This window comes from Diabrotica undecimpunctata, chromosome 3, assembly GCF_040954645.1.
Source record: "Diabrotica undecimpunctata isolate CICGRU chromosome 3, icDiaUnde3, whole genome shotgun sequence".
NCBI lineage: Eukaryota > Metazoa > Arthropoda > Insecta > Coleoptera > Chrysomelidae > Diabrotica > Diabrotica undecimpunctata.
The window spans coordinates 86,019,209-86,045,756 of record NC_092805.1 but is presented as its reverse complement, the minus strand read 5'-3'; the positions used below and the strand labels follow the sequence as shown (position 1 = coordinate 86,045,756).

Sequence of the window (26,548 nt, the reverse complement as noted above, 5' to 3'; positions counted from 1 at the left end):
TGAACCAGCATGGTTTTGCTTTACATAAATAGTCTTCTAATTCGCCCCGCTTTTTAAACAAGATTTCTGATTAAAACGCTGTGGAACTGGATTTGAATCTTGATGATGCACCTTGCAAAATTTTGGGTTTAAAATGGGATTCAAAATTGGATCATTTAAAAATTGATGTAAATAACGCTACTAAATTAGACCGCATTACAAAACGTCAAATTCTTTCATGTATTAGTTCTTGTTTTGACCCTCTGGGGTTGGTAAATCCTTTAATTGTGAAGGGAAAACTCTTAATGCAAGAACTATGGCAGATGAAGGTTTCATGGGATGAACCGATAATTAATTTACGCATAATAGGTCAGTAAGAGATATTTAATGAAAATTTAGCTCAAATCGCTCATATTAAAATTACGCGTTTCGTCTTGTTTGACTTAGACATTCTTAGCATAGATCTACATGGATTTAGTGATGCAAGTCAAATTGCATACTCTGCTTGAAAAGCAAGCTTACCATTGCTAAACTAGAATTAATAGCCATGGAACTCTTAGTCAAATTGATTGAAAACATTATAACCACCTTTAAAAACCGTGTAAAGATTATTCCATGATTTTTAACATTTTTGCGACTAATGACAAGATATGTAAATTTATACAATTTTTGACAAAATGAAATCCAAACAACTCAGATGATATAGCCATAACCAGAGATTAACGGTGGAACAAATACATAATAAATCATTTGTGAAAAACTGGTGAACATGACACAGTGGAACGACCAAGAGAAAGTGAAATAAAAGAAATATTAAATTGAAAATGCGAGAGTGTGAATTAGAAAAAGATTAGTAGTCAGACAGATGAAAAAGTTACCTAGAATCCCATATATCGGGAACTTGTTTACTCTGCAATATGCAGAGTGTTAACGGTAAGGAACTTGGGTTATTTCCAGTTATCTTTTATTTTTGTTACTTCAATTATTATATGCTTAATTACGTCTACAAGAACCTCTACGAAAGAAAATTCTTCTACCTCTGTAAATTGTTTTTTTTCTCGGTACTGTTATACCAGTATTTTCTTGTCTTGTGTCAATTTATATGTTTAAGGCATCGAGTTATATATTCTAACTCGATGGTTTAAGGTCTTGGTTTTCTTCTTGTACGGCTAGGGTATGAATGCTATGGTCTTCCATTCTTTTAAACGTATTTATAGCTTTCTTGCGCGTTTACATACTATAATCAACTGCTATGTCAAAAGTAATTTCTTTGTTATCAAGACAATTTAATATTAACTTTTTACTCAATCTGATATATAACGATAAAGAATTACGCATACATCACACATTTATACACAACCAGAACAGAAATGATTATCTAATAATAATACTACAAATAAAAACTTTTCTGACCACTTTAGTAAAACCCGATAAAAACAAGTTATTTGCACCATTCATATTTAAAATTTATTATAATTCTAGACAACCGTTTGAAATGTTTTTTGCATATAAATAAAACTCATGAATAATTGATTGTTTTCCAACGTCTAATCGAATTATTAGAATTTCAGGCTTAAAACCACAATTTATACAGGATGCGGCAAAAGTCAGTTAACTGTTCTGCAAATTAAGATATCAAACAATGGAGAGATTTAAAAACTTAGTAAAAAATCCTGAATAAAGATACAAAATAAAGTTGACCTCTACATTTTATGCTTAAACTTCAAACCGCCTCTGTCAATGCATTTTAGGCATCGCTTAAGCACGCGAAAACTGGTCTTTATACAACATTTCCAAATAGCATAGCGAACTTTGAATTACTCTATAATCATCCCTTTTAAATGCTGAGTATTTCGTATTGGGGTAAAAAACACTTTATCGATAAACGCTTCCCACAAAGTTTTCAGATGATCAGGTAGTTCTATCATTTTCATCAGTGGTGCTGCCGCATTTCCTAAGTTTCGTTCTATATCAATATCAGGAGTTACAGATTTTACTTGATATATCTCGAAATCAATCAAATAGCCCATCACTATATTTAGGAACCAGACTTTATAACCAAATCGTATAGGTTTGGCTCTTAAAAATTGCTTGCAGCTATGTTTACCGTCGTACTTGACCATACTTTCGTCGAAAGCCAGATCTTTTTCCGGAACAAAATACTTTCTGAATGTGTCATCCACTTTATCTATAAATGGCCATATTTTTCAGAGCTTATCACCCTTATCAATATTTGCGTTTAATTCAAGTGAATCATTTGCTCAAATCTGTTACGTCTCATAGCATTATTATACAAGTTCGTTTCTAGTGTCAAGACTTTGCTCCCAATACATACGCTTGCTGAAAAGATTATTATAACTACTAAAAATTAATATAGCAATGAAACATTGCATTTCCTCTGGCGAGACACCAAGGTCGATTAGGTTCTTGAAAGTAGCATATTGGTTTGTTTCCTGTACCAGGATTAAAATGATTTCTTCATCTATGAACAGTTCGACTATATCAACAACTGATTTGTATTCAAATAGTGAATAATCTGACTCAGAAAATTGTTTCTCGTTATATGTGAAATCTCTCGAAACCCAATCCCTGGATTCAGAAACTTTTGGATATACAATATGAGCAGATATCATTTGCCAAAGAAATACTACCTTCTGTCGATTTGGACTGTTGAATAGGAATTTCTTCTCCTAGTATAATTTCATCAGCCGTTCTGCATCGGATATTATTATATTATTATTATAGATTGTCGAAATCTCCGCCCACGTCTTCATCTCCGGAATCCTCATACGTCAGAGTAGCTGGATCCGGTGGCGCTATATAAATCGTCTCTATAGAGTCATCTATTTCGTCGTATTCTCCGGTTATATTAATAGCTTCTTAAACAGTCAGGCCTCTGTAAACAACTGCATCAAGGCATCTGAAATAAAAAATAAAAAACAACAACTTAGTAGGTACATACTGCATTTTTAAATTTCAAATTTTCAAATTTTAATGTTCTACAGAGACTCTGTATATTAATACTTCAAAAAACGTCATTAAAAATACCATACAATGATAACAAAACATATGATATATTGGTACAAAATAACTGGAGAATATGCTTACATTACATCCTAGCGTTACAAATATGTAACAATCAATTTCCTAACCGAACAACTTTTTTATTTGAAAAAATATCAAAGCTTTTTTACACAAAAAATATGTATTTATTATATTTTCTTATACTATTTGTTTTCTAATATTAACTTTACCATACAAAATAAGATTTATATACTTACTCTTTATCAACGAAGTCCATTATTTGAAGCTATATTTCTTTCGTTATATTTTCTCCAAGCTATCTATTCTATATATTATCCAAGCACAGATTCAAAACAAAGTTCTAATAAAATCGCACATTTACAACGATGTAAACACTAGCATCTTTTGACAAGAACTGACCTGTTTTCAACTGAAGGCGATAGAGAATCTATTTAGATGGCACCACTTTACCGTTACATAATCGTAACGCTAGGAACTAATGGGTTAACCTTAATAAATTGACAAATGTAATCAAGGCAAGTTAATTTCTTTCTTTAAAAAGAAATCGACAGAATATAAAAGTTCCTCCTCCTCCTCTATTCTTTATCCTTCGTAAGGATGCGGTGACGTTATGGTATTTGACGAAAGGTTGCTATCCATTCTTCTCTCTCCTGGGCGCGGTGTGCTGCCTCAGACAGAGAGTAACCGGTAGCGCACTTTATTTGGTCTGACTATAGGAGTGGTGATCTTCCTCGAGTTCTTTTACCATCTACCTTGCCTTCAACCACCAACCTCTTCATGCCTTCCATTCGTCTGGTAATGTGTCCAACGTACCTCAATATATTTTGGTTGATGATTATTGTAAGCCTAGTATTGATGTCGAGTTCTGTCAATATTGAGACATGTGTGCGATGTGTTGTCCAGGGTATGCGCATCATTCTACAATATACCAACATTTCAAAGGCCATTATACGTCTCGAGTCGGACTTTTTAATGCTCCAGGTTTCTGACGCATAGGTAGCGATAGGTAAGATAATCGTATGTACTAGGCGCAGTTTCGTGTTCTTGGTTATGTCCGTATCTTTCCAGATTTTAGTAAGTTTGACCGTTGCTGATCTGGCCATTGTAGCCACCATTGTTTGTAATAACAGACCTAAGTAATTGAAACGGCTTACCACTTCAAACCCCGCTACGTTTCGTATTTCCGGCTGGTTATCTGTAATTCGATCGATTATTATTACCTTAGTCTTATGTACAATAATTTTAAGTCCATATTCACGACTAATAATATCTAAACTAAAATAGTATCTATCTTAACTAATAATATTAAAGGTATAGAAGTCCAAGTTGATAATAATAATCAAATTATTTTATAATGGTATTGTTTGCTTTTATTTCCTTTGTGGTTTATTTCTGTTAAATTTATATGAGATTAATTAAAATTAAAATTAAAATTTTTTATATGCCTCTTTTTTATCTAAGTTTATGTATTATGTAGTAGGTTTACCTATTTAAATAAAAAAAAATGTGACTAAAGACAATATTTATTCCCCATTAGAATCTTTCATTCTTTTTCTGATCCGTCAAAGACAAAATTCATAATGAAAAACAAACAAACACTACTTATACTAAACCATGTTTAAAATTTCTTTAAATTATTCCCCTTAGGAAATTATTTTCACGCCGTCTATGTCTATATGTTTTGTTAAAAGCCTTAAAATTAACCCAAAACCAACGAGCGATTTGTCATGTTTTTTTTTTCACAAGGAAATATTTCGCCAAATGTTCTCTGTTCTTTTTATCTATCATTTGTTAAATAGAAACCGTTCCTAGTAACAAAGAGATCATCTTTTATTGTCAAGTACTCTGCCTACCTTCTTAGAAACGCAGAGGAGTTGGAAATTATAATTCCTGTCAAGACAGAGTGATTAGATTACAAAAATTACCACACTACCTTTGCCATTTAAATATCATTTTCGCGTGGCACTCTTCAGCCAATACTCCCACTCTTCTTTAATCATTAGCTTGGTTAAGATCAGAATTCGAATTCATTTTCGAGTTGGTTCCTGTGGCATGCAGTTTGTCTCCATCAAACGGCGGTAAGTGTATTTTAAATTCACCCTTGTCTATATATTTTCGAGTTAATTCCTATATTAACTATTTTCTCTTTTGTCAAACAGACGTCTTCCAATTCGAAGAAACGAAGTCACTTCTGTTTGCCGATCATTCGTCTCACCATTTGTCTCTTCATTCGTCTCTACGTTCATTCGTCTCTTCATTCGTCACTACTGTTCACTACTACCTGTATTACCTGCTGCTTATCTTTCTTTCTCTTCGTCTGCCTAAATCAATTTGAGAAATTACGGATTGAAGATCGTAATTCGTTACCGTACCTGCAGTCCCAAATACCTGTTGCGAGGACAACGTAACAAGTGCTTTTATTGAGAGCGTTCTATAAACGAACGTCACTAACTGTGCCTACCTGTTGCCTGTTATATTGTGAGTACCTCTATTTTTATTGACTAAAGCTCATCTTCGCTACCTAAATCGTAGGAAGTTGATTTATGACTTCAGTTTAATGACTTTGCTATTTATGGTTTGCTAACTCTAACCGAATGAACTATTACGAATATAAACTTACGATATAATATATACGTATAAATTACGAACAATTTGTTTTATATTAATGTAGGTTATATTTATGATAAATGTTATGCATAGATTTGAGGTGATCAGGTTCAAAAAAATTTAGTAAATGTTTACGTATTCTCAAGGCATAATAATAACTTATTTGACGAGTATTGACAATTATAATAATCCTTGTTTTTTTCTATTCTTGAGAATACTAAATTATTCGTAATTATTTTTCAAGTAAGATATTTTTTGTTGTATTCAATAATGAATTGTGCCATACCTTACCTCGTGCTAACTGTTTAGTAAAAATTGTTATAGTGCATTTACTGTAACTACTACACCTCAGTATAACTTTGTTTATGACCTACTTGCCTTTTATTCAGGCATTATTATTGATTATCTTAACTGTACCCTACCTTTATTGTTATCTTATTCTATATGTCTTAAGGTTTCCCTATTCCTCTAAAAATAGGGTGGTGCCCAAATATTTTCCTTCTCTTATCTTCTAACATTTCTTCTCTTTATCTTCTAACTTCTGTTCTCTTTATCTTCTAATTTCTTGTCCTTGTATCTTCAGTACTTCTCTAACTGATTCTTTATATTTGAGCTGTAATAAGAGCCCCGACCAAGATACCTCTACCAGACTGAAGCCCGAGCTTTGTACCGTTCTTTGTGTAACCTCTAATCTGTCATTAAAGAGGGTACAATACCAGCAGTAATCATCACCATCAAGCTTATAATTGTACGGAATGCTAAAATGATAACCAAACATTTATTTGAAAAATACCATTCCTTTTATTTTGAATTTTAATTTTATATATTATTTTTATTTTTTAGAACTGGTTTGGTATAGTAAAAACTGAAGACAATACTTTGTACAAAATTCAAGCTCGAAACATGACGCTACTAGCTAATGTACCTAGAAAGATTCGCATTTATATTAAGTACGACACCAGTCAACCACCTCCGAAGTTGGTAGAAATTCGGCTTAATGCCAAAACCGTTTGTCTTAAAAAAGAAGAGACGACCGAGGCTCCAGAAAGTAATGACATGCTCTTCACAAGCCCTCAATTGACAATTCCATTAAGTACTCAAACGCCTACTGAAAAACCATCAAGACCATTTTCAAGACCTAATGTACCTGTAAATCCACCAGTCAACTATATTGATAATGTGTAAGTATCATTATTTGTTATATAAAATTAGAAACATTATAACATAATGAGAAACTTTAAATAAGATGAAAATACTTTTGCTCTAAGTCTTTTCGTTGGCCCAGTATTTTCGACAAGCTGAGTAGTTCGATAATACCGCTATTATTGAGTCATTATAACTTTCTAACATCATACTATTGATGATACTTAATTTAGGTTAAATAACACAGCCTTTTAGTTTTCAGTAATACATCCAATCTGGTCTCAGTATTTGTTTATTCATTGGTCACTCATTATATAGTAACAGAGTAGATTTTTATGCTATCAGCAGGTTCTTTGTTTTATTTGAAAACACGATTTACAAATAAATTTACATCATGTAAAGAAGCTACTGCCACCTTAATTATGTTGCTACCAATTCCCCTTACTTAAAGAATATTAGAAATTTCTAGTTTCTTGTACAAAATATGGCCTATTGTAATTTAATGTAAGCGACCAAAATCGGTGTTATCTATCCTTTCAATATAAACGAAAATGTTTTCAAGATTATACTTATCTGAATTAATGTTGAATCCTCTAGGGAAGTAACAAATTTTTAAGAACTATGCGAGTATTTTTTTTATTAAAAACTACATTAAAAAAAAACTAGAAGAATAAAGTTAGTTTTAAATCACGCGATATTGCTTTAAATCCAACGAATAAACTTTAAAATGCGGAGTAATTAAAAATGTGTAGTTACACACATTTTGAGAGTTATTTGACAATTGATGTTTAACTAAATTTAAACTTGATTTAAACTTTTCTTGCAGTTATCCAAACAATAATGGAAGGCCTTCTAGTTTAGAAGACGATTATTTTATGGGAGACTTTGCTTTCTTAGGAAAATTAAGCCCAAATAGGCCACAGTATGTAGAAGAACAATGCGGAGTCGTTATTGTAAGTAATTTATTCCAATCAATAAAATTGATTAAGACCAAACAAATAAACGAAACCGTCGGCTTAGAGTGTAAACCTGCTAAATCCATTTTTTGGCGTTATGAGGTTTTGATACTATTCGAAAGTGTAACAAAAAAAAAAAAACAATCTAGAAAAACAGACACAGTCAGTTTTCTTTTAAAATTGATAAAAACGCGTCATGCGTAAAACTTTCAAATTCATAACCACAACAGTTCCCTGCTAACTTAAATCCATGTATGTCGCCATTTCGTACCGAGATTTCGAGACCAGCAAATGTGCTCTCACAAATAATTGGTATTTTCTGTGATAACAGTGTAATTAAAGGTCGAAAGTTAAACTACTAAAAGGTATGTATTTATATTGTTATCGTATTATTTGTTTATGCTGATAAATGAAGTCATATTTATTGTAAAACTTAAAATAAAATACAACCCAAATATATGGGATATTAGCAGTGTTTCCTTAGAACCAATATTAAATGTATTGTACATAGCAGGTATTATGTATCGTCATAAATAACTTTTAATTTGGTTTTCAATAATATTTTATTACTTTAGCTTCCTGTTAATTGGTAATAGTCAAGTATTTAATCTATTTATTCGGGTTTCAAAACCTAATTGACGAATTACGAAATTATTTTAAGTTGAGACGTTATTTTGCTCGTTCAAACGTAGAGTATAATTTTAATTTTATTTCGCCTGCTTCCAAAATTTTATTTTCAAAATTCATAAATTTATACTTTAGTTGCAGATGTCATCGAGTAAGCATTGGCGTGGCCGTAAAATCCTGGACTTCTGCGCAAGTAAAGAAGAAAAAATCAACAAAAAGCACCGAAACCGACATCATCTCAAGCATCTAGCCCCAAAGAATGGTCTGTGGTTGAAAATGTCGAAATTGAATTTATTATATCTAAAGAAATATCTGATGACGTAAGCTAAAGTACAAATTGCGGCTCCCTCTCACCTACCATTTTGGATAATGTACGTATATGAGATGTTCCTAGTATACTCTCACCACAAAATAATACTAAAGATGATTGCGGAACTCTGAACCGAGAAGTAAATGATAATAGTCATATTAAACCTCCAAATGCAGAACAAGAAGTCCAATTTAAAGATATCAGTCAAGAGTTTCCTTTAGTTGAATTAATGACTGATGACCACCACTGTACCAATAATCTGGTTTCTGAAGATACTATCTATCAGAGCACTTTGCAAGAAATTAAAAATAGTCCTCGAAACTCTTCTTCAGGTACTACCGATCAATCTATTTTCACTAGACCATGCATCCATATAGACGATTTTATATCAGATAAAAGTATGCAAGAAAGTCTGGTACCAAATAATATTAATTCTGACTCTGAGTCTTATTACGAAAACTATCCACAGAAAAGCAATAAAAAAAGGAAAAGGAGTCAGATTAAAAAATCAACCTGGTATGCTGAAAGTAACAAAAATGTTGAGAGTGTCTGAAAAAGAATACGATGGAAGAAAAACAGAAGGAAAGTGGAATTATGAAGTTCCAAGGCAACCTGGAGTTATACAGAATAAATGCTTGTGTAAAGAAAGTGTAAAGAAATTTTCAATGTTCTTAGTTCAAAATCTTATGTCATCTTTGCCTGTTAATACAGCATGGAGAAAAAAAACTAATGAGGAATCAAAAAGAGCACAATCTTTATTTTATCATTTAAAAAAGGACGATGAGCCAATCAAAGTCTGCAGAACATAGTTTTTGAATTACCTTGGGATTAGAAGATGGACTGCTTTAAATTGGAAAAATAAAAAAGGGCTGCTTTTAAAAGGAGTGACAAAGATTTTGATTCCAATTAAACAAAAAAATCTTCTAAGAATTTCGAATCAGAACGCATGGAGCTGAAAAGGTTTTTAGAATCACTGCCAGCGATGAAATTACACTACTGCCGTGCTACTACACAAAAGAAGTACTTGTTGCCAGAGTGGTATTTAAAACGATTTTTATATCAATGATTGGTGTAAAACACGTGATGTAGCTTTATTCATCTGCAAATTTCATGAAGAATTTGACAATCCTAATCTCGGATTGTTTCGTCCTAACATGGACCTGCGCGAAATATGTGCTCTCTATAAAATAGATATATATCTATTTTATAATAGTTAAAATAAATCCCAAGAAGAATATTTAGAACATCTAAATAAGAAAGAAGAATCTAGATCTAAGAAAGAGAAAGACTTACGTGAAGAAAATTGAAAGAAGAAGAAAGAAAGAAGAAAAATGTTATTACTGTTGACCTGCAGACAGTTTTGATGGTACGTAAATTAAATATTAGTAGTTTGTACTCTAGAACAAAGCTCCAAATACACAATCTTGCCTTTTTTAATTTAATCAATAAAGATGACTATTGTTACTTATGGAACGAAACCAAAGAAAGCTTGAATTCTGAAGGGTTTGCAAGTGTTTGGGTTAGCTTGATTGAAAAAAAATACTACGAAATGAGTCAGAAAAACCAAATAAAATAATTTTTTATAGCGATGGCTGTAGCTATTAAAACCGAAACTGTGTAATATCTAATGCACGGATATAAACAATAACATGATTGTAGAACTAAAATTTCTAGAACTTGGGCATACCCAAATGGAAGCCGACAGTAGTGATTCTTCTGTTAAACGGGTTCTTAAAAAACAAGAACATTAATGTGCCCGTGGAGTACATCGCCATTTGCAAATCAGAAAGGAAACACCCCAGACCTTACGACGTAACTTACTTAAACCATAGTTTTTTCAAAAGCTTTGATGACATTGGGTTTTTCAAAAGCATTTGTGGTAAAGGTGACCTAAAGTTACTGACATTAAAGCTCTTCGGTACACTCCAGATGGTAATGTATACTTCAAATTAAGATTCACAAAAGAATGGACCATACTACCGCAACGAAAAACACTGGCTGTTACTGCATTACCTTTTGATTATCTCCGAAATCAGCACCTTACTAGAAGGAAAATAACTAAAAGAAAATTGGATGATTTACAATATCTCAAAAATACCTTACCCGGAGACTACCGTAGTTATTATGATAATTTCCTTCATGACTAGTAATTAACTTGAAACTGAGTATTATTTGCCTACCTCTCCTGTAAATTATACTATCTAGTTAGTAAAAAAATACTTAAGAATTAAATTTATTTTATTTCTAAATACATTTTTAATTCTTAAATTTTAAGATTGTGACTGTAAATTTCAAAACTTTAATTATAAAAATAAAATAGTTCAATTTAGTTTGTTCTAAGAAGAAAATATGTTTTTTTATTAAGGATAAGAAAGAATCTACTTTTTAAATCCGTAAACAAATTTTTCGAAACCAAATTCAGATTTCTGCTTTAATCTGTGCCTTCTAAGAATTGCAAGGCAAAACAGACGTTAATAACGATGTTATTAGAGACATGGGGTATCTAAAATTGCATTCCACAACATATCTCCTCAACTAAGCAAAAATCCTTAACGAATTGGTTTCTAGTACTTATAAAGAATATACCGGAATAAAAGGAAAAAGACAGTTAAGATTTGATTTCACATATAGTGCGTCTGTATATTCACTTATACGTATTTCACCCTAAAAGAGATCCTCAGAACGGCTATTCACAGGCGTTCTGAGCATGAAAATAAATCTTTCCTGTCTTGAGAAGCAACTCTAACATGGCTTCGTATGGACGCAAATAGCGACATCTGACAATAAATCCGTAAACTAATTTTTCGAAATCAAATTCAGATTTCTTTATTTCTAAGAATTAGAAAGCACAGATTAAAGCAGAACTTCTTGTTTGACAACATTTTTGCCCCCACTACCTTTACATTCCCTCTTCTGTCTTTTTGTTCGATGATGATAAGCTTCCGTCTTCTGACACTCAACAATGAATACAAACAAAAAGCAAGAAGCTGTCTTTGACAACGAGGATGCTTTAAATTCAACAATGTCAACAAACCAAATTGTAACCAACACAAATCCAACCACCAACAGTAACATATCTTACATGGCTGCAGTAAAATCAGCACCTAGACCAACGTTCTCAAAAAAGAATCAGGCTGTGGTTCTTCATGCCGAGAATAGTTTAAAACTATACGATTATGTACATGCAATCGGAACTATCATTGGGGCCAATAACATTTGCTTCGCATCCAGGATATCAAATGATAGTATGTATTTACTTAAAATACTGATAAATTCTCATCCATTAATTCAAATTAATATATTTTCACTAAATATTCGAAGACATATCTCCAACCAAAACAATTGTTATTTCAAATATATCACCTCTTATTCTTCATGATCTAGCTGAAATGCTATAAAACCTCTTGGTATACAACTAGCATCCCCCATATAGTTTCTCAAAGCAGGTATCCCTGGAGATGAATACAGCTATATTTAAAGTTGCAGGCGCGAAATTTATATATTTCCCCCTTCTGATAACTACGAACTACAAACATCAATAACTATTCCATATGATGGTCATGAACATAGAATATTTCTTTCTACAGATAGAATGGAATGTTTTATCTGCAAGCAAATAGGACATGTTGCAAATAACTGCATTAATCCCTCATCTTCCATTATTCCTATAGAGTCAGATACCCAAGCTCCCATTTCTAACAATGAACCTAGCACGAATATAAATGAAAGCGTCCAATCATCTTAAGACATTCCAGTAATAGGCCAAAAAAGACCTCCTTTAAAATCACTCAATGACGAATCTAGTCTTTCTACAATTTCGTTAGCTGAAACCTCTGAAATGCCTTTTATCCCCAATGAATTAACTAAAAAACTCCAAGAAGAAAAAACGAAAAACGGATGATACTAGCATCTCCAATATTACTAAACTTGACATTACCAAATATTATAACAAAAATCCACACAAAAATATACTCTCCTTAAACGATCTTTTTGCGTTTTTAGAAAATACTAAAGGCAGCAGTGACCCCTACCATGAAGCCTCAAAGTTTACAAATGACATCAATACACTTCACCAATTTGATTTCTATCTACCCGCAGCTTTCTTAAAGAACAATAAAAACAGATTTACACGATTAATGAAAAAATCAGACAGCAATACAATGTTAAATCAGCAGAAAATAACGATATAATAACATTAACATGTCTTCCACAAACAGATCCCAGCGACGATGAATCTTACTCTGATACTACCCTTACCTCCCAAAACTCTAAAATAATCTTATCAATACATTTCTGTGTTTTTTTTTTATTTTGAGCTATCTTTTCTTCTTTCTGTATCATCTTTCTCTTTAATAAAATGGAATTGTAATGGAGAGAACGGTCCAGATATTCTTTATCTACAAGAAACAAATTTGAAGAAAACCCAAAATCCGTACCTAAAAAATTACATAGGCTATCATCAGATTAGATCCACACCCCTACGCGCAAGTGGTGGTACTTCTATTTTTGTATCGTCAGATATATATTCCGAAAAATTTAACAGCACTTCTAATTTAAAGGTAGTGGCTGTTTCACTCTGGTATCCTCACAAAATCACTATTTGCAATATATATTTACCGCCTAATAGGGGGTAAATCATACAGAAATTTCTAACTTAATAGCAGAACTCCCATCCCCATTCATCCTCGTAGGAAATTTCAATGCTCACAGCACAACGTGGGGATCTAACAGCACATTTGGCAGAGGAAAAATTATGGAAAACATAATTAACAATGAAGATATACTGGTTGTAGCACCCACTTCAATATATCTTCAGGAACTTTCTCAAATATCCATCTCAGCCTTTGTGATCCAAAACTAGGTCCATCTCTAACATGTTGTATATTAGATAGTCTGTTCGATAGTGATCATTTCCCTCTACTAATCTCAGACAATAAACCCAAATCGTACAACCCAGTACGTAAATGGCGTATTGCACAAGCGGACTGGATGAATTTCAGTCTAAACGTCCGAGACCAAGTCAATTAAATTAAATGTGAATATAATATAAACCACCTAATTGATCATTTTACCAATTATTGAATAATTAACTCCGCTCAAAAATATATAGGAAAATATTCTGTTAAACCTACACGAAAATTAGTTCCTTGGTGGAATAACTTCTGTGCTATAGCAGTTCGTGTATGTAAGAAAGCTCTGAATAAATATAGACGAACAAGAACGAATGACAATCTTATCAAGTTTAAATTAGCGAAAGCTAAATCAAAACGTATCATAAAGGAAAGCAAAAAGACTTCAGGCAATCTTTATATTAATTCTATTTCTTCCGACACACCTCCAAACCAAGTTTGGAACAAAATTAAACATATGAAAGGTCAAAGCACCGCCTACAGAATTCCCGCCTTAATTAATGACAACAAAATAGTGACTCAAAATCAATCGCCAAGATTTTTGCGCATTACTTTCAGTCCAAAACGCTAAACTAAAATAAGTCTCCTTTACACTCTTTTAACATCCTAAGTGGTAAAACTAAGGATATTTCCAACCCAATAAACCTACCCTTTTCTAAACAAGAATTGACTCTAGCCCTATCCTCTACAAAAAACTCAGCTGCTGGCCCTGATGACATTCTCTCAGTTTTCCTCAAATATCTCCATTAAGAAACTATAAACAAATTGCTACAGTTGTACAACCTAATTTGGCCTTAACAAGAATTTTCTTCCAAATGGAGGGAATCCATTATATTTCCTATCAAAAAAAGCAGCTCCCTTCTCAACTCTCCAAACTCGTTTAGGCCAATCTCCCTAACATTTAGCCTTTGCAAATTATTGGATAAAATGATCAACAAGCGATTAATCTAATATCTAGAAAAAAACAATATCCTTAACCCTGCTCAATTAGGTTTTAGAACTAATAGAGACACCATTGATAATTTAGTGATTCTACAAACAGATATATCAAATGCTATGGCCTCCAAGCAAGAAGTAATCGCAGTGCTTTCAATAGAAAGTACTTTCGATACATGTAAGTTGGTTATCCTTAAAAAACAATAATCTTACAGGCAAAATATTATGCTTTATAAACAACTTTTTAAATAAAAGAAATTTCAGAATCACAGTTAACGGAATATTATCCGACAACTATGTCACTGAAAATGGTGTACCCCAAGGTTCTACTTTGAGTTCTACCCTCTTTCCACTAGCCATCAATGATATTTGCTCTCATATAAAATCTCCCGTTAAATTTGCTCTATACGCAGACGACCTTATTGTATACTGCCAAGGAAAATCCACAGCTGCAAACTCATCTTTATTACAAAAAACTGTTGAGTCCCTTAATACATGGTCCGAGAAAAATGGCTTCAGGTTCTCTTCCAATAAATCCAAAATAATTAAATTCGTCAGGAGATACAAACAGCACAGAAATACCCAAAAAACACTAAACGGAGTAAATTTAGAGTTAATTGATCATTACAAGTTTTTAGGACTAACTGTCGGTAACAAACTCACCTAGCGTCGTCATATCGATGAAATAAAAGGCAACTGTTTAAGCAGAATAAATTTGTTAAAGACGTTGTCCCACCATCAATGGGGTGCCGATGAAAGTGTACTACTTAAAGTATATCGAGGTATAATCCGATCCAAATTAGACTGTGGTTGTACAGTTTACTTTTCCGCATCCAATAATTTATTATAATCGTTAAACTCTGTTCACAACTTTTCTCTCCGAATTTGCTTAGGAGCTTTTCGATACAGTCCCGCTGAAATTTTCTATTGTGAATTTCATGAACACACCCTTTACCTTCGGAGGCAGCAACTACTCCTATCTTATGCTAGCAGAATTTCGTCGAATTCGACTAACTCTGTATTTAATCTACTAACTTCGGCAAGACCTGAACTCGTAATCTCGCCCAGATGTATACTTTAAATCCAACAGATCTTACAACCCTTGTGCCAAGACACAAAATTATCTCAAACAATTGCATCTATAATATCAGAATCCCGCCATGGTCTAGAACACCTCCTTTTATAAACACTTCCCTCTGTAAATTTAATAAGCAACAAACAAATAATTTCATTTTTCGACAAGCTTTCAAGGATATTGTCAATACATCCCACTATGATAAGGTGCTTTATACCGATGCATACCGAAACGCAGATGGAGTTGGCTGTCCTGTCACAACAGTTGATACAGTATTAGGACAATACCGAATATCCAACAAATGTAGCGTGTTTTCAGAAGAACTCTTTAGTATTTTAAAAGCTCTCGAGTTCACTTTTGACAATCATCAAAGTGTAGCTCTGTGCACTGATTCCTGTGCAATTCATTCGTTAAAAATATTTACAATCAACATCACATAGTGCAAAAAATACTAGAATCGATCCATCTCCACCCTTCCCGAGGGACTTCAATAACAATAATATGGGTGCCTTCTCATATTGACATTCAAGGAAATGAGATGGCTGACAGCACTGCATCTACATCCAACCTATGCATATATAACATACAGCTCCAAGAAGATTTAAAATCAAAATTCAAAAGGAATTTGGCAGAAACTTTGGATCACCAAAAACACAAAGCTCAGAGAAATAAAACCTAATGTTAACAGCTATTTATCCCTTGCATATCTGGACAGAATAGAGAAGATAGCAATACGAAGATTGAGAATAGGACACACACGTTTAACACACGGTCATCTTATGTCATCTACAGACCAACAGTTTGGCTCTCACTGCAATGATATTCCTATTACTGCCAAACACACCCTCACAGAATATCAACACTACCAGGCCACTCACATTGTCAACAATATAACCCACAGTCTAAAAGAACTTCTGAAGTGTTTAAACCGACTTAATAGCCTAATAGACTATTTAAAGACTACACAATTGTTTAACAAAATATGATTTACATAATATTGTTATTCTTTACTATTGTAATCTCTGTATCATAACTCTGTACGTACTATCGTAAACCTTTACTCCCGTGTCAATGACCTAAGATGTCGAGACAAGTTAATTCGAAATAAAAAAAGTTTTAGTATTAGTAAGTGTTTTGAAGAGTTTTTTTTATATTAGTAAGAATATAAATAATGTGATTTTGTTAAGATCCTGAATGAAAGTTCCTGTCAGTATCTAGACTGGAAAAAAAAATTCAAAATGTAAAATGGTGAATTTAACATAAATATAGCTCCAATAACTTTATGTGGCAATTAAAGAAAGATATTTGTTTTATGAATGTTATTAATATTATTATACAATTTTGTTTTTCTTTACGAATACCCTATTCAGTCAGTTAAATAAATTAATAATGAATTAAATCTTTCTTTTATTTCAAATTGTACGAAATAAAAATATATGTTTAAAAATATAAAGGTCTTTTCATATATATAAAATATATATTTAATATATAAAATATATTCATATTTTTTTGGGAATGTTTTTTCTCTCCTGAAAATTTACCTAATATGGAGTAAGCAGGTTTACACTTTAAGCCGACGAAATGCTTTATCCAACAACCTATAAAAGTAGCTAACTACACCCAGCTGTACGAAAAACGGGCACCCTTATCATTTCTAACTAAATTGCCCTGATCTTTTGATTTTTTTTTGGTTGTTTTTATAAATTTGGTGAACAATAAAATTGAAATTTTCTAGATACCTGTTGTTAGGAAATCTCAACAAAATTGAAGTTATCATCTTATTCTTAATTCAATGTTACGAGGAGGTTGCGTACTTTGTTTTTACTATAACATTTCTGATTATATATATATATATATATATATATATATATATATATATATATATATATATATATATATATATATATATATATATATATATATATATATATATGTATATATATATATATACATATATATATATATATATATATATATATATATATATATATATATATATATTACTGAGAATATTTGAGTGCAAAATACTAAGGAAGATATTTGGACCAACCCAATGCAGCGATGGTTCGTGGAAAATTAAAATGAACCACGAGCTGGATGAACTAATGCAGAGCGCAGATATTGTTAGATTTGTAAAGTCACAAAGACTAAGCTGGCTTGGTCACCTAGCAAGAATGCCAGATAATTGAGCTGTAAAAGTAGTCCAGAGATGGAAGCCCCAAGGAAACAGAACAAGAGGAAGGCCCCATAAAAGATGGATATATGATGTAGAGAGGGATCTTAAAACCATGAACATTAGGCAGTGGCGAAAGAAAGTATCCGACAGGGCAGAATGGAAGAACATTGTTAAGCAGGCCAAGACTCACAAAGGGTTGTAGCGCCATTAGAAGAAGAAGAAGAAGAAGATTTCTGATTGTTAATGTCAAAAGTGTTTATTATTATAGTGTTTGTGTCAATTATTGGCGAGTTCAAGATGTCTTTGAGTGCGAAAATTGTTGCATCTATTATTTCTTTTATTCAGTCAAGACGATACATTGATATCGGGTAGACGTGTTTATCGATAAAGTCATTAAGCTTCCAGTTTTTGCGACAATTAGAATATTTGAGTTTCGTCGTGTTTAAAAATATTTACATATTGTAGTAAAATAGTGATAAAAAAGTGCAAATATTCTCCCCTGATGGGAGAGAATACCAATAAGACGCCAATGCGCGAACTAAATACTTCTGAAGTTGTTAGTGTTAGTGAACAAGATATGGATACAGAAATTAATACCACCGTTTCTCCTGCTACAAGGGAAGTAAAATTCTTTAATATTAATTCTAGTCTAGTATAATAACGAGTTTCGTCGTGTTTAAAAATATTTACATACATAATTCTAGTAATTATGACTTTCAAAATTATTGTATATATGTTGAAAAGACCAATGATCAGAATATAGGACGATTGCACCCTATGGTTGTGGGTGATATTTTACATCAAAAATTAAAGATTAACAATATTAAGGAAATTAAAAGTATAGGAAGAACCGTGTTAAAGTAATCCTCAAATCTATTTTGGATGCAAATAAATTAGTCAGTAATAATCATTTAAAAGACGATAATTTAAAGGCGTACATTCCCAATCACCTCTTAGAAATCGAAGGGCTGATACGTGATGTCGATATCAAATATAACATTGAATTGAAAAAATATGTGACCTCTAAATCACAAATTATGGATATTAAAAGAATGCACAGGAAAATAGAAAAGCATGGAAATACAGAATATGTACCTAGACGTTGTAGCGTTTTAAATTTGGTGGAATATTTTCGTTTTTCTGTTTGCAAATGAATTTTAAAACGATCAATATATTATGGCATTTTAAGTTGAGATTCTAAATATCAAGTTTTGGTATTCAGTTGTTTTTGTCTTTGTTTACATTAATATTCCCCTATTCTCTGTATGTATTGTGAGGTAAAAAATTTCCAGTTAACAAATTTAAAAGTAAATACTCAAGAAGTTTTTTGTTGGTTCGTTGCTAAGAACGAGGTCAAAAAAGGGTAGATTGTTTGTTTTAAGTTTGTAGGCAAAAACTAGCTGTGAGACGTAAAGGGAAATTTATTTTGCGTTGAAATTTGTAAAATGTAAGGCATCGAGGAGTCGACATTTAAGCCCCAAGCAAAGCAGACAGAAGAGATTTTGAATCGCGAGTCGATTCAATTTTTTTTGTGTAATATCTTAAGACCGGTTAAGGTGATGATACTCTATGCAATGTGGCAATTTAGATCAGAGTAACCACCCATAAGATTTGTGCAGTACACCGGCACTGATGAAATTTGGAAAATGTTTATATAGAATGTCCCCGTCGACAGCTTGATTTCCTCCATCAAGTTTCTATTCCAATCGTTCCTGCCTACGTATGGAAATGGTTTATTTTTATTCAAGTTGAGAGTTATGTCCTTTGCAGCTCCAGTCCCATAGATGTTAACAAGTTTTTTTTGAAAGTTAAGTTCTAAACTGTGAATCCAGGTAACAATTAACATTTTAATTTTTAAAGTAAAGACAAACAATTTTTTTGATAATTATTAATAATTGCTTTCATTAAAATTTAAAGGATTTGTAATAAACAATAAATTGTAAATTTTATGGTTTAACAGCTGTCATTTTAATTGTTTTTTTTTAATATAATGTTAACATATGACAGCTAGCTTTGTTCTTTTCGATATTCATTTGTTTTGTTTGTTTAAAAAAAGGTTAATCTCTGTGCGATTACATTTGTAAGTTTTGTAGTATGTAGTATCTCCAAACCCTTTGTAAACAGACACATATATGTTTTTTATTCTGTATTTGGCAACTATTTATATAGTATCTTTTTTGTGCCATTTTTATGTTTGATAACTGTTTGTATGAGACAAAAATAAACGTTTGATTTGTTTCTCTGATCCTTTGTTTATTTTAGTTTAGAAAATCTCCTAACCCTTGTATGTATTTTTGATTTTAGGGAAGAAGAAATTTTCTTTCTTTTTCCAGCAGGAAGTTTTCTTCGAAGCGGCGTCCAAATTTAAATAGCTAGAGGTAACCTTGTCTGCCATATATTATTTCATTTTGTCCAGGAGATTTATGTAAGTACCCTTTCATTTTTTTTGTAGCTGCCCCAATCCGACCCATTTATTTCACTTATCCACGACCCCAGCTCTCCAACAACCAACTGAGTGTCGTACGCACTAGTAGCGTTTATTTTGCTTGCCCTATCTTCGCCCCATAGTTTTTGTCCCCTATTTCTACCCCTATGTTCGTACCCTGAGGTAGGCAAAATATTTTCGTTACAAAATAGCGCCCAACGTGGCTGGCATATATTAGATTTGCGCCATTTGTACCTTCGTTACAATTTGGCGCCCCCAACGTGTGACATTTTTTGAATTTTTGCCCTTTTTCCCCAAGCCATATACCTTTTTTTCATTCGGCCCTAGTTTTCTGCCATTTATATGAAACCCCCTCCTTTTGAATAGTGCCCCAAAGTGTCTCACAAACAGTAGAGTATTTGTATTATACATATGTATTTGTTGTATAACATATGTATTATTGCTTTTTATGTAATGTACTGTATATCTATATATGTATTTTGTGTATTTGGTAAATGAAAGCAAATATTTGAGTTGACTATTTAAATATTATTTTGGATGATGTTTTAATATTGAAAAGAATTTTTAAAAGTTAATAACAGTAACAAATATCAGTTATTGGTTGCATTTATTCTTAATTGATTAAACAGATTTTACAGAAAAATCGGTTTTGTAATTTTGTTTGTTCGGTCATTTTGAGTAAATGTCTGTATTGTTGTAAGTGACCTTTTTTTGTTTGAGCTGTGTAGTTGTGTAGTAATGTTATGCAATTTGTCTTCTAATTAACCATCTTTGACGGTGTATTAAATGCCACATGTTAATTAAAGTTGTTGTACGAGGAGTAGTCATTGTGAGTCGTAGAGAAGATTCGACCAAGTTTAGTCTCAGTAGTAGACTGTTTGTTTGTTGTGGATCCTTTCTTGTGTCTGAGTGACCACAGGTGTAATATTTGTGATCAGGAGATGCTGTTTTAGTTTTGACTAGAAGCAGTCTCATTTAGTTTTCAGAACAAGAGTTGGTTTATTTTGGTGTTATTTAGTGTAGCTCAATCAAAGGTCAAGTTTTCAATATTATTAGTATTTTGTCTTTCCCTGTATGTACGGTTTATGTTGTTTGTTAGTGTCCATGTTGTCCCATGTTGTTTGAAACCATTTTTTTAGTCCTTGTTAGTGGAAGTGTGAATTTTTAGGAGACAGGTTAGAGACCTCATTTTTGATTACCAACTGATTACTAAGTCAAGAGCAGAAGTTGCAGCAAACTGATTGAGTTTTGGATTTCAGTGTACGCGGGAGTGCAAGTGAGACTTACTATCAGGTGATAAATGGAAAAGGTTGTTTCTTAAAATTATCTTATTTTCTACTAGTTGTAGAGGTTGATTTTTAGTTATTTTGTGTGTTTGCTTTCATCCAATTTTTGAAAAATGAAGTCTACTCAGGTTAATCATTTGAAATCAGGAGAGTTATCTTATGAGCTTTTCATAAGAGGTAAAAATGTCCCAAATAAGACAGTTGATGATAAGAGAAAGATGTTGAGAGCTTTGTTGGCCATGGAGGCCACTTCGTCTTCAAGTTTAGTCGATTTGGTTAGTAATGTAGTAGATCCTGAGAAAGAGTTGTGTGAGATTAAGTTGATTATGGAAGATTTATGTATTAGTGCTCAATCAATAAATGTAGAATCAAATAAAGCTGATTTTGCTAGATTTGAGACAAGGTCTACACATTTAGATACCAGATTAGAGAATTTTCCTATGAATGATGTTGAGGAAGATGTAAAAAAGTTTGTTAATGAGTGTAAAGATGATTTGTTGATGTTAAAGGGTGATGTTTTGGAAAAGGAGGAAATATCTGCTGAATTAGTAAAACCATCCACTAGTAGCCCAGTTTCAGTCCCTGTAGTTCCCAGTTGTACAGTCCCAGCCCCAATAATACAGGTTTCAACTCCTGTCATTATTTCTGATTTACATATTAAGTTTAATGGTGAAAGTAAAACTCTCCCCACATTTTTAGAGAAAGTTAGAGATTCTGCTAGGTCTAGGAATATTTCCGAAGAAGGTCTAGGAATATTTCGTTCAGCTATTGAACTATTTGAAGGTAATGCTGCTATTTGGTATAGGAGTGTTAGAGATAAAATTAATAGTTGGGATGAGTTGGTAGCCCTACTCAAATCTGCTTTTTTGCACCCAGATTATAATGATAATCTCTTTGATGAAATTAAAAGTAGAAAGCAAAAAAGAAATGAATCCATAACCATTTATTCAGCAGTGATGGAAAACCTTTTTAAACGTTTGGAAACATACCCTAGTGAAACCCAAAAGGTAAAAATAATGAGGAAAAATATTTTAGTGGACTACATTCCACTGATAGCCCTTCAAGATTTTGCTACAGTAGAAATGTTAGTAGCAACTATAAAACGTTTAGAGCAGAATGTCTTGCCCTTGTTGCAGACTACTAAAAGTCTTGCAGGTATTGCAATTGATGATTCAGAAAAGCCCAAAGAACAAGTTCATGTGGTGAATAATCAAGACAAGCAAGATAAAAGTGGAGTAGTTAACAGACAGGACAGAGAAAATAATCCTTCAAGAAGACCCAACCCCAAATATAAGTGTGAGAATAATAGACCCAGTCCACCAGAAAATACTGAAATAAGAAATCAGTCTTTTTCGTCCCCACCCCCAATGATGCAATCTTTTTCATCCCCACTTCCATTAATGCAGTCAGCCCCTTATCAAGTCCCCAGAAATCCGAAAAGGATTATTTGTTTTAATTGTAATAGGCCAGGTCATATTTCCCGTGACTGTAGAAGCAAGTCAGTATCTTGTTATCGTTGTGGTTATAAAGGTGTGACCATATCTTCTTGTCCTAAGTGTTGTATTTCAAATAGATCTAAGACCAATAGACCTTACAGGCCATTGTTAAACCCAATTTTTGAAAAGAAAGATTTTGATAGTCGACCTCATGTTAGTATTTCCATTTTCTCTAGAAACTTTGTAGTTCTTTTAGACAGTGGTTGCTCTACATCCGTTGTAGGTGCCGCTGGAGTTGAATTTCTAAATTCCCAAGAAATTAAATATAATCCCACATCTACTAAGCATGTCCGCTTAGCAGATGGTTCCAATAAATCAGTTGTTGGTAGCATTGATCTTCCAGTAGAGGCTGATGGTGTTTGTCATATGGTAAAATTTTTTGTTGTACCTTCTGTCCCTTACAGTTTCATTTTGGGAAATGATTTTATGCGTCAATTCTCACTGTTATTAAACTTTGAGGATAGGACATGGCATTCTTCCCGAAGGAAAAATAAAATAGAAACTACCCAAGAGATTAATTATTTGGAGGTTCATGTAGATAGAATAGACCCTTGGTTTGATAATTTGAGATCAAAGATTCTCCGATCCCCCCTTGATTTTCCACAGTGGAGAGTGGAGAATGATTTTGTTTATAAGTTTGTCCCTACCACCAATTCCTTTAAGACTAATGATGTAGAGTGGAAAATTCTTGTGCCCAAACCACAAAGGTTTAAAGTTATGCAGTCTTGTCATGAGCCACCTACGTGTGCTCACTTTGGATTTTCCAAAACTTTGTCCCGTATTCAAGAAAGATATTATTGGCCCCAGATGCGTGTTGATGTGCTTAAGTTTGTCAGGTCATGTAAAGTTTGTGGTGCTCAGAAGACACCAAATTATGCTCCATTAGGTAAAATGGGTAAGCAGAGAGAGGCCAAGTTTCCTTGGCAAATAGTTGCTATAGATCTGATAGGTCCCTTTGTTCGTTCAAAGAAAGGTTATACGTGGTTATTAGTAGTTGCTGATTGGTTTAGTAAATATACGTTAGTCCAACCTTTAAGAAAGGCCACGGCTAAGAATATTGTTGAGTTTTTGGAAAATGATGTTTTCCTAATGTTTGGTGTTCCTCAATATGTGATTTGTGATAATGCCTCAAATCTGAACAATCCTCTCTTAATTGAGCTCTGTAATAGGTATAACGTTCAGAAAGTATGGTTTAGCCCAGTGTATGCACCTCAGTGTAATTTTGTGGAGAGGAACAATAGAACCATTGGTACAGCAATACGTACATATGTGAAAGACCACGTAGATTGGGACAAGAATTTAGCAAAGATCAGACAAGCTATTAACACCGCAAAGCATGAAGTGACTGGATATACTCCAGCTTTCTTGAATTATGGCCATCATGTTCCTTTAAGTGGAAACTATTATGGTGTTGATCATAAGGATCAACAGAATCAAGATATAGAGATAATTCCAGGTGACCGTAACATGTATGCTTCAGAAGTCAAAGGTCTAGATAAAGTTTTTGAAAAGGTTAAGGCTAATCTTCGAAAAGGATATGAACGTAACGCTAGGAGTTACAACTTACGTAGAAGAGAAGTCCAATTTCAAGTGGGTGATAAGGTTTGGAAAAGAAATAAGGTTTTGTCTTGTGCTGTCAACAAGTTTATGTCCAAACTAGCACCGAAGTATATCGAAGCAACTATCAAGGAGAAATTGTCACCAGTGGTTTATCGTTTGTCAGATTTAAATGGTTCTGATCTTGGTAAGTGGCATGTTAAAGATTTAAAGCCTTTTGTGTCAGATGAGGATAATAAGTCATCCTTAAGTAATTAGTTCATCCTTTTCCCTGTCTTTGTTTTCGAGTTTGTATGTTGATTTGATTTCATCCCTTTGGAATATTACTTCACTTTTGATAATTTTCGTACAGGTAACCTATTTTGATTGGGAGACACATGTGAGAATCACATTTTGTCATATGTAGGTATATAGATTTAAGGTCTATATCCTAATTTTTTTGTGGAACCGTTGCCGAATTCCTTGTCTCGCTAGGCGTATAGTGGAGATAGTAGACGCCTACCTGCTGAGTAGAGCTTTTATTTGTTTTTGTGTACCATATTTGGTTCAGGCAACGAGGTGACATGGCTATGCCTGTCCGACCAATCACTTGTGTTATTGCTGTGAATGTCAGCGAGGTTCACTGCAGGGCATAATGTTAGCTTCCCCTAAGGCATAGAAACTCATGTCACCTATAGTTCAAGTAGAGTCAAAAATTTCAGTCTACTCGACTTTAAAGAGTCTGGCGATCGATGGCACGCTAGCCCATTCTTTATAACTAATTTTGTTTTTGTTGTTTAATCCCATGCTAGCCATCATCTAAAAGATATTATTAAGAAGTTTCGACTCAGTTAAGAGGTCATCTTCTGATTTTGTTTTTTTGTTTTGCCTTTATCAAAAACTGGATAAGATTATTCGAGTTTTTTCTTTTAAGAAGGGGCATTGTAGCGTTTTAAATTTTTTTTTTAACTACGAAATATTAATATGTTAAAAATTTCTAAAGACGCCCCTGTTTGTCTGTTTGCAACGCAGTTAAAATGTTAAGATATATTTCCTGTTATTTTTGTTTACGTTGTTGAATTTAAATTGAGAAATGCCTCAAGGTTAATTTTCGGTTGGATTCGGCAAATTGTAGGTTTGGGAACGAAGTCAGGTTGAACGGACGTGTGGGCAGTTTAAGTTGTCAAAACCGGCAAAATTTGTGGAATTTGTGAACATTTACTCTCTGTCATATGACAGATTAGGGAAGAGTAACCACTATTTGGCCAAATATTTAAGGATTTGTGCCATGTACCAGAGTTTTGAAATGCTGTAAAAAGCTGCGTATTAGGGTGTGTCCAATAGTCCAATGTGCCGGTGAGTTGGTTCCAACCTCATCTATATTTGTCTCTGGTCGTCTTCCCAGACCAGCTTGAAGTGAAGCAATCCCTTTTGTCTAGCAGAGGTTCCAGTATATTTCCATTTAAATCTCAGAAATTTTAGTGCTTATTTTATGTGAAAATCAAGGTAATTTTTTTTTTGTTTAAACTTTTAAAATAAAAATAGACATTTTTTTAATCATTGCTTTCATAATTTAAATAGTCAATAATATAAATAAAAGGTTTTATTAATTTATTCCTATTGTAAATCTTAGGGTGTGGCTATGCTGTCATTTTAATTGTTCTCTGTTAAATTTGACATATGACAGCTTTGGCATATGATTCATATTTTGTGACATTAGTTTGTTTTGTTTGTAAAAACAAAGGTTGATCTGTATAAATAGTTGTATTTTACTTGTAACAAGTTATGTAGCAATGCATAGCACACTACCACCTAGCATTGAAACTTCCGTGTTAAGGAATAAAACAATGATTGGCGCATCACCTAGTGATCGGTCGCGTAACTATATATACATGGCGCTAAATTCAAAAGTTTAGTAATATTACCTAGGATTGTTAACTCATTTTAAAGTAAAGGAAAACCGATATAATCCTAAAATAACAAGAAAAATCTTTATCCTATACGATAATAAATATTTTTC

The 26,548-nt window shown here is 32.8% G+C and overlaps 1 protein-coding gene across 1 annotated transcript in view; it reads left to right on the top strand.

The window, feature by feature from the left end:
* The window catches only part of LOC140436998 (chymotrypsin-like elastase family member 2A), a 152,152-nt gene that overhangs the window by 74,404 nt on the left and 51,200 nt on the right, over nt 1–26,548 (top strand). Inside the window, exons 2-3 of the mRNA XM_072526209.1 lie at nt 6,475–6,812; nt 7,601–7,727. Coding sequence (XP_072382310.1) covers nt 6,475–6,812; nt 7,601–7,727 — 465 coding nt within the window. The remainder of the gene's footprint in view (nt 1–6,474; nt 6,813–7,600; nt 7,728–26,548) is intronic.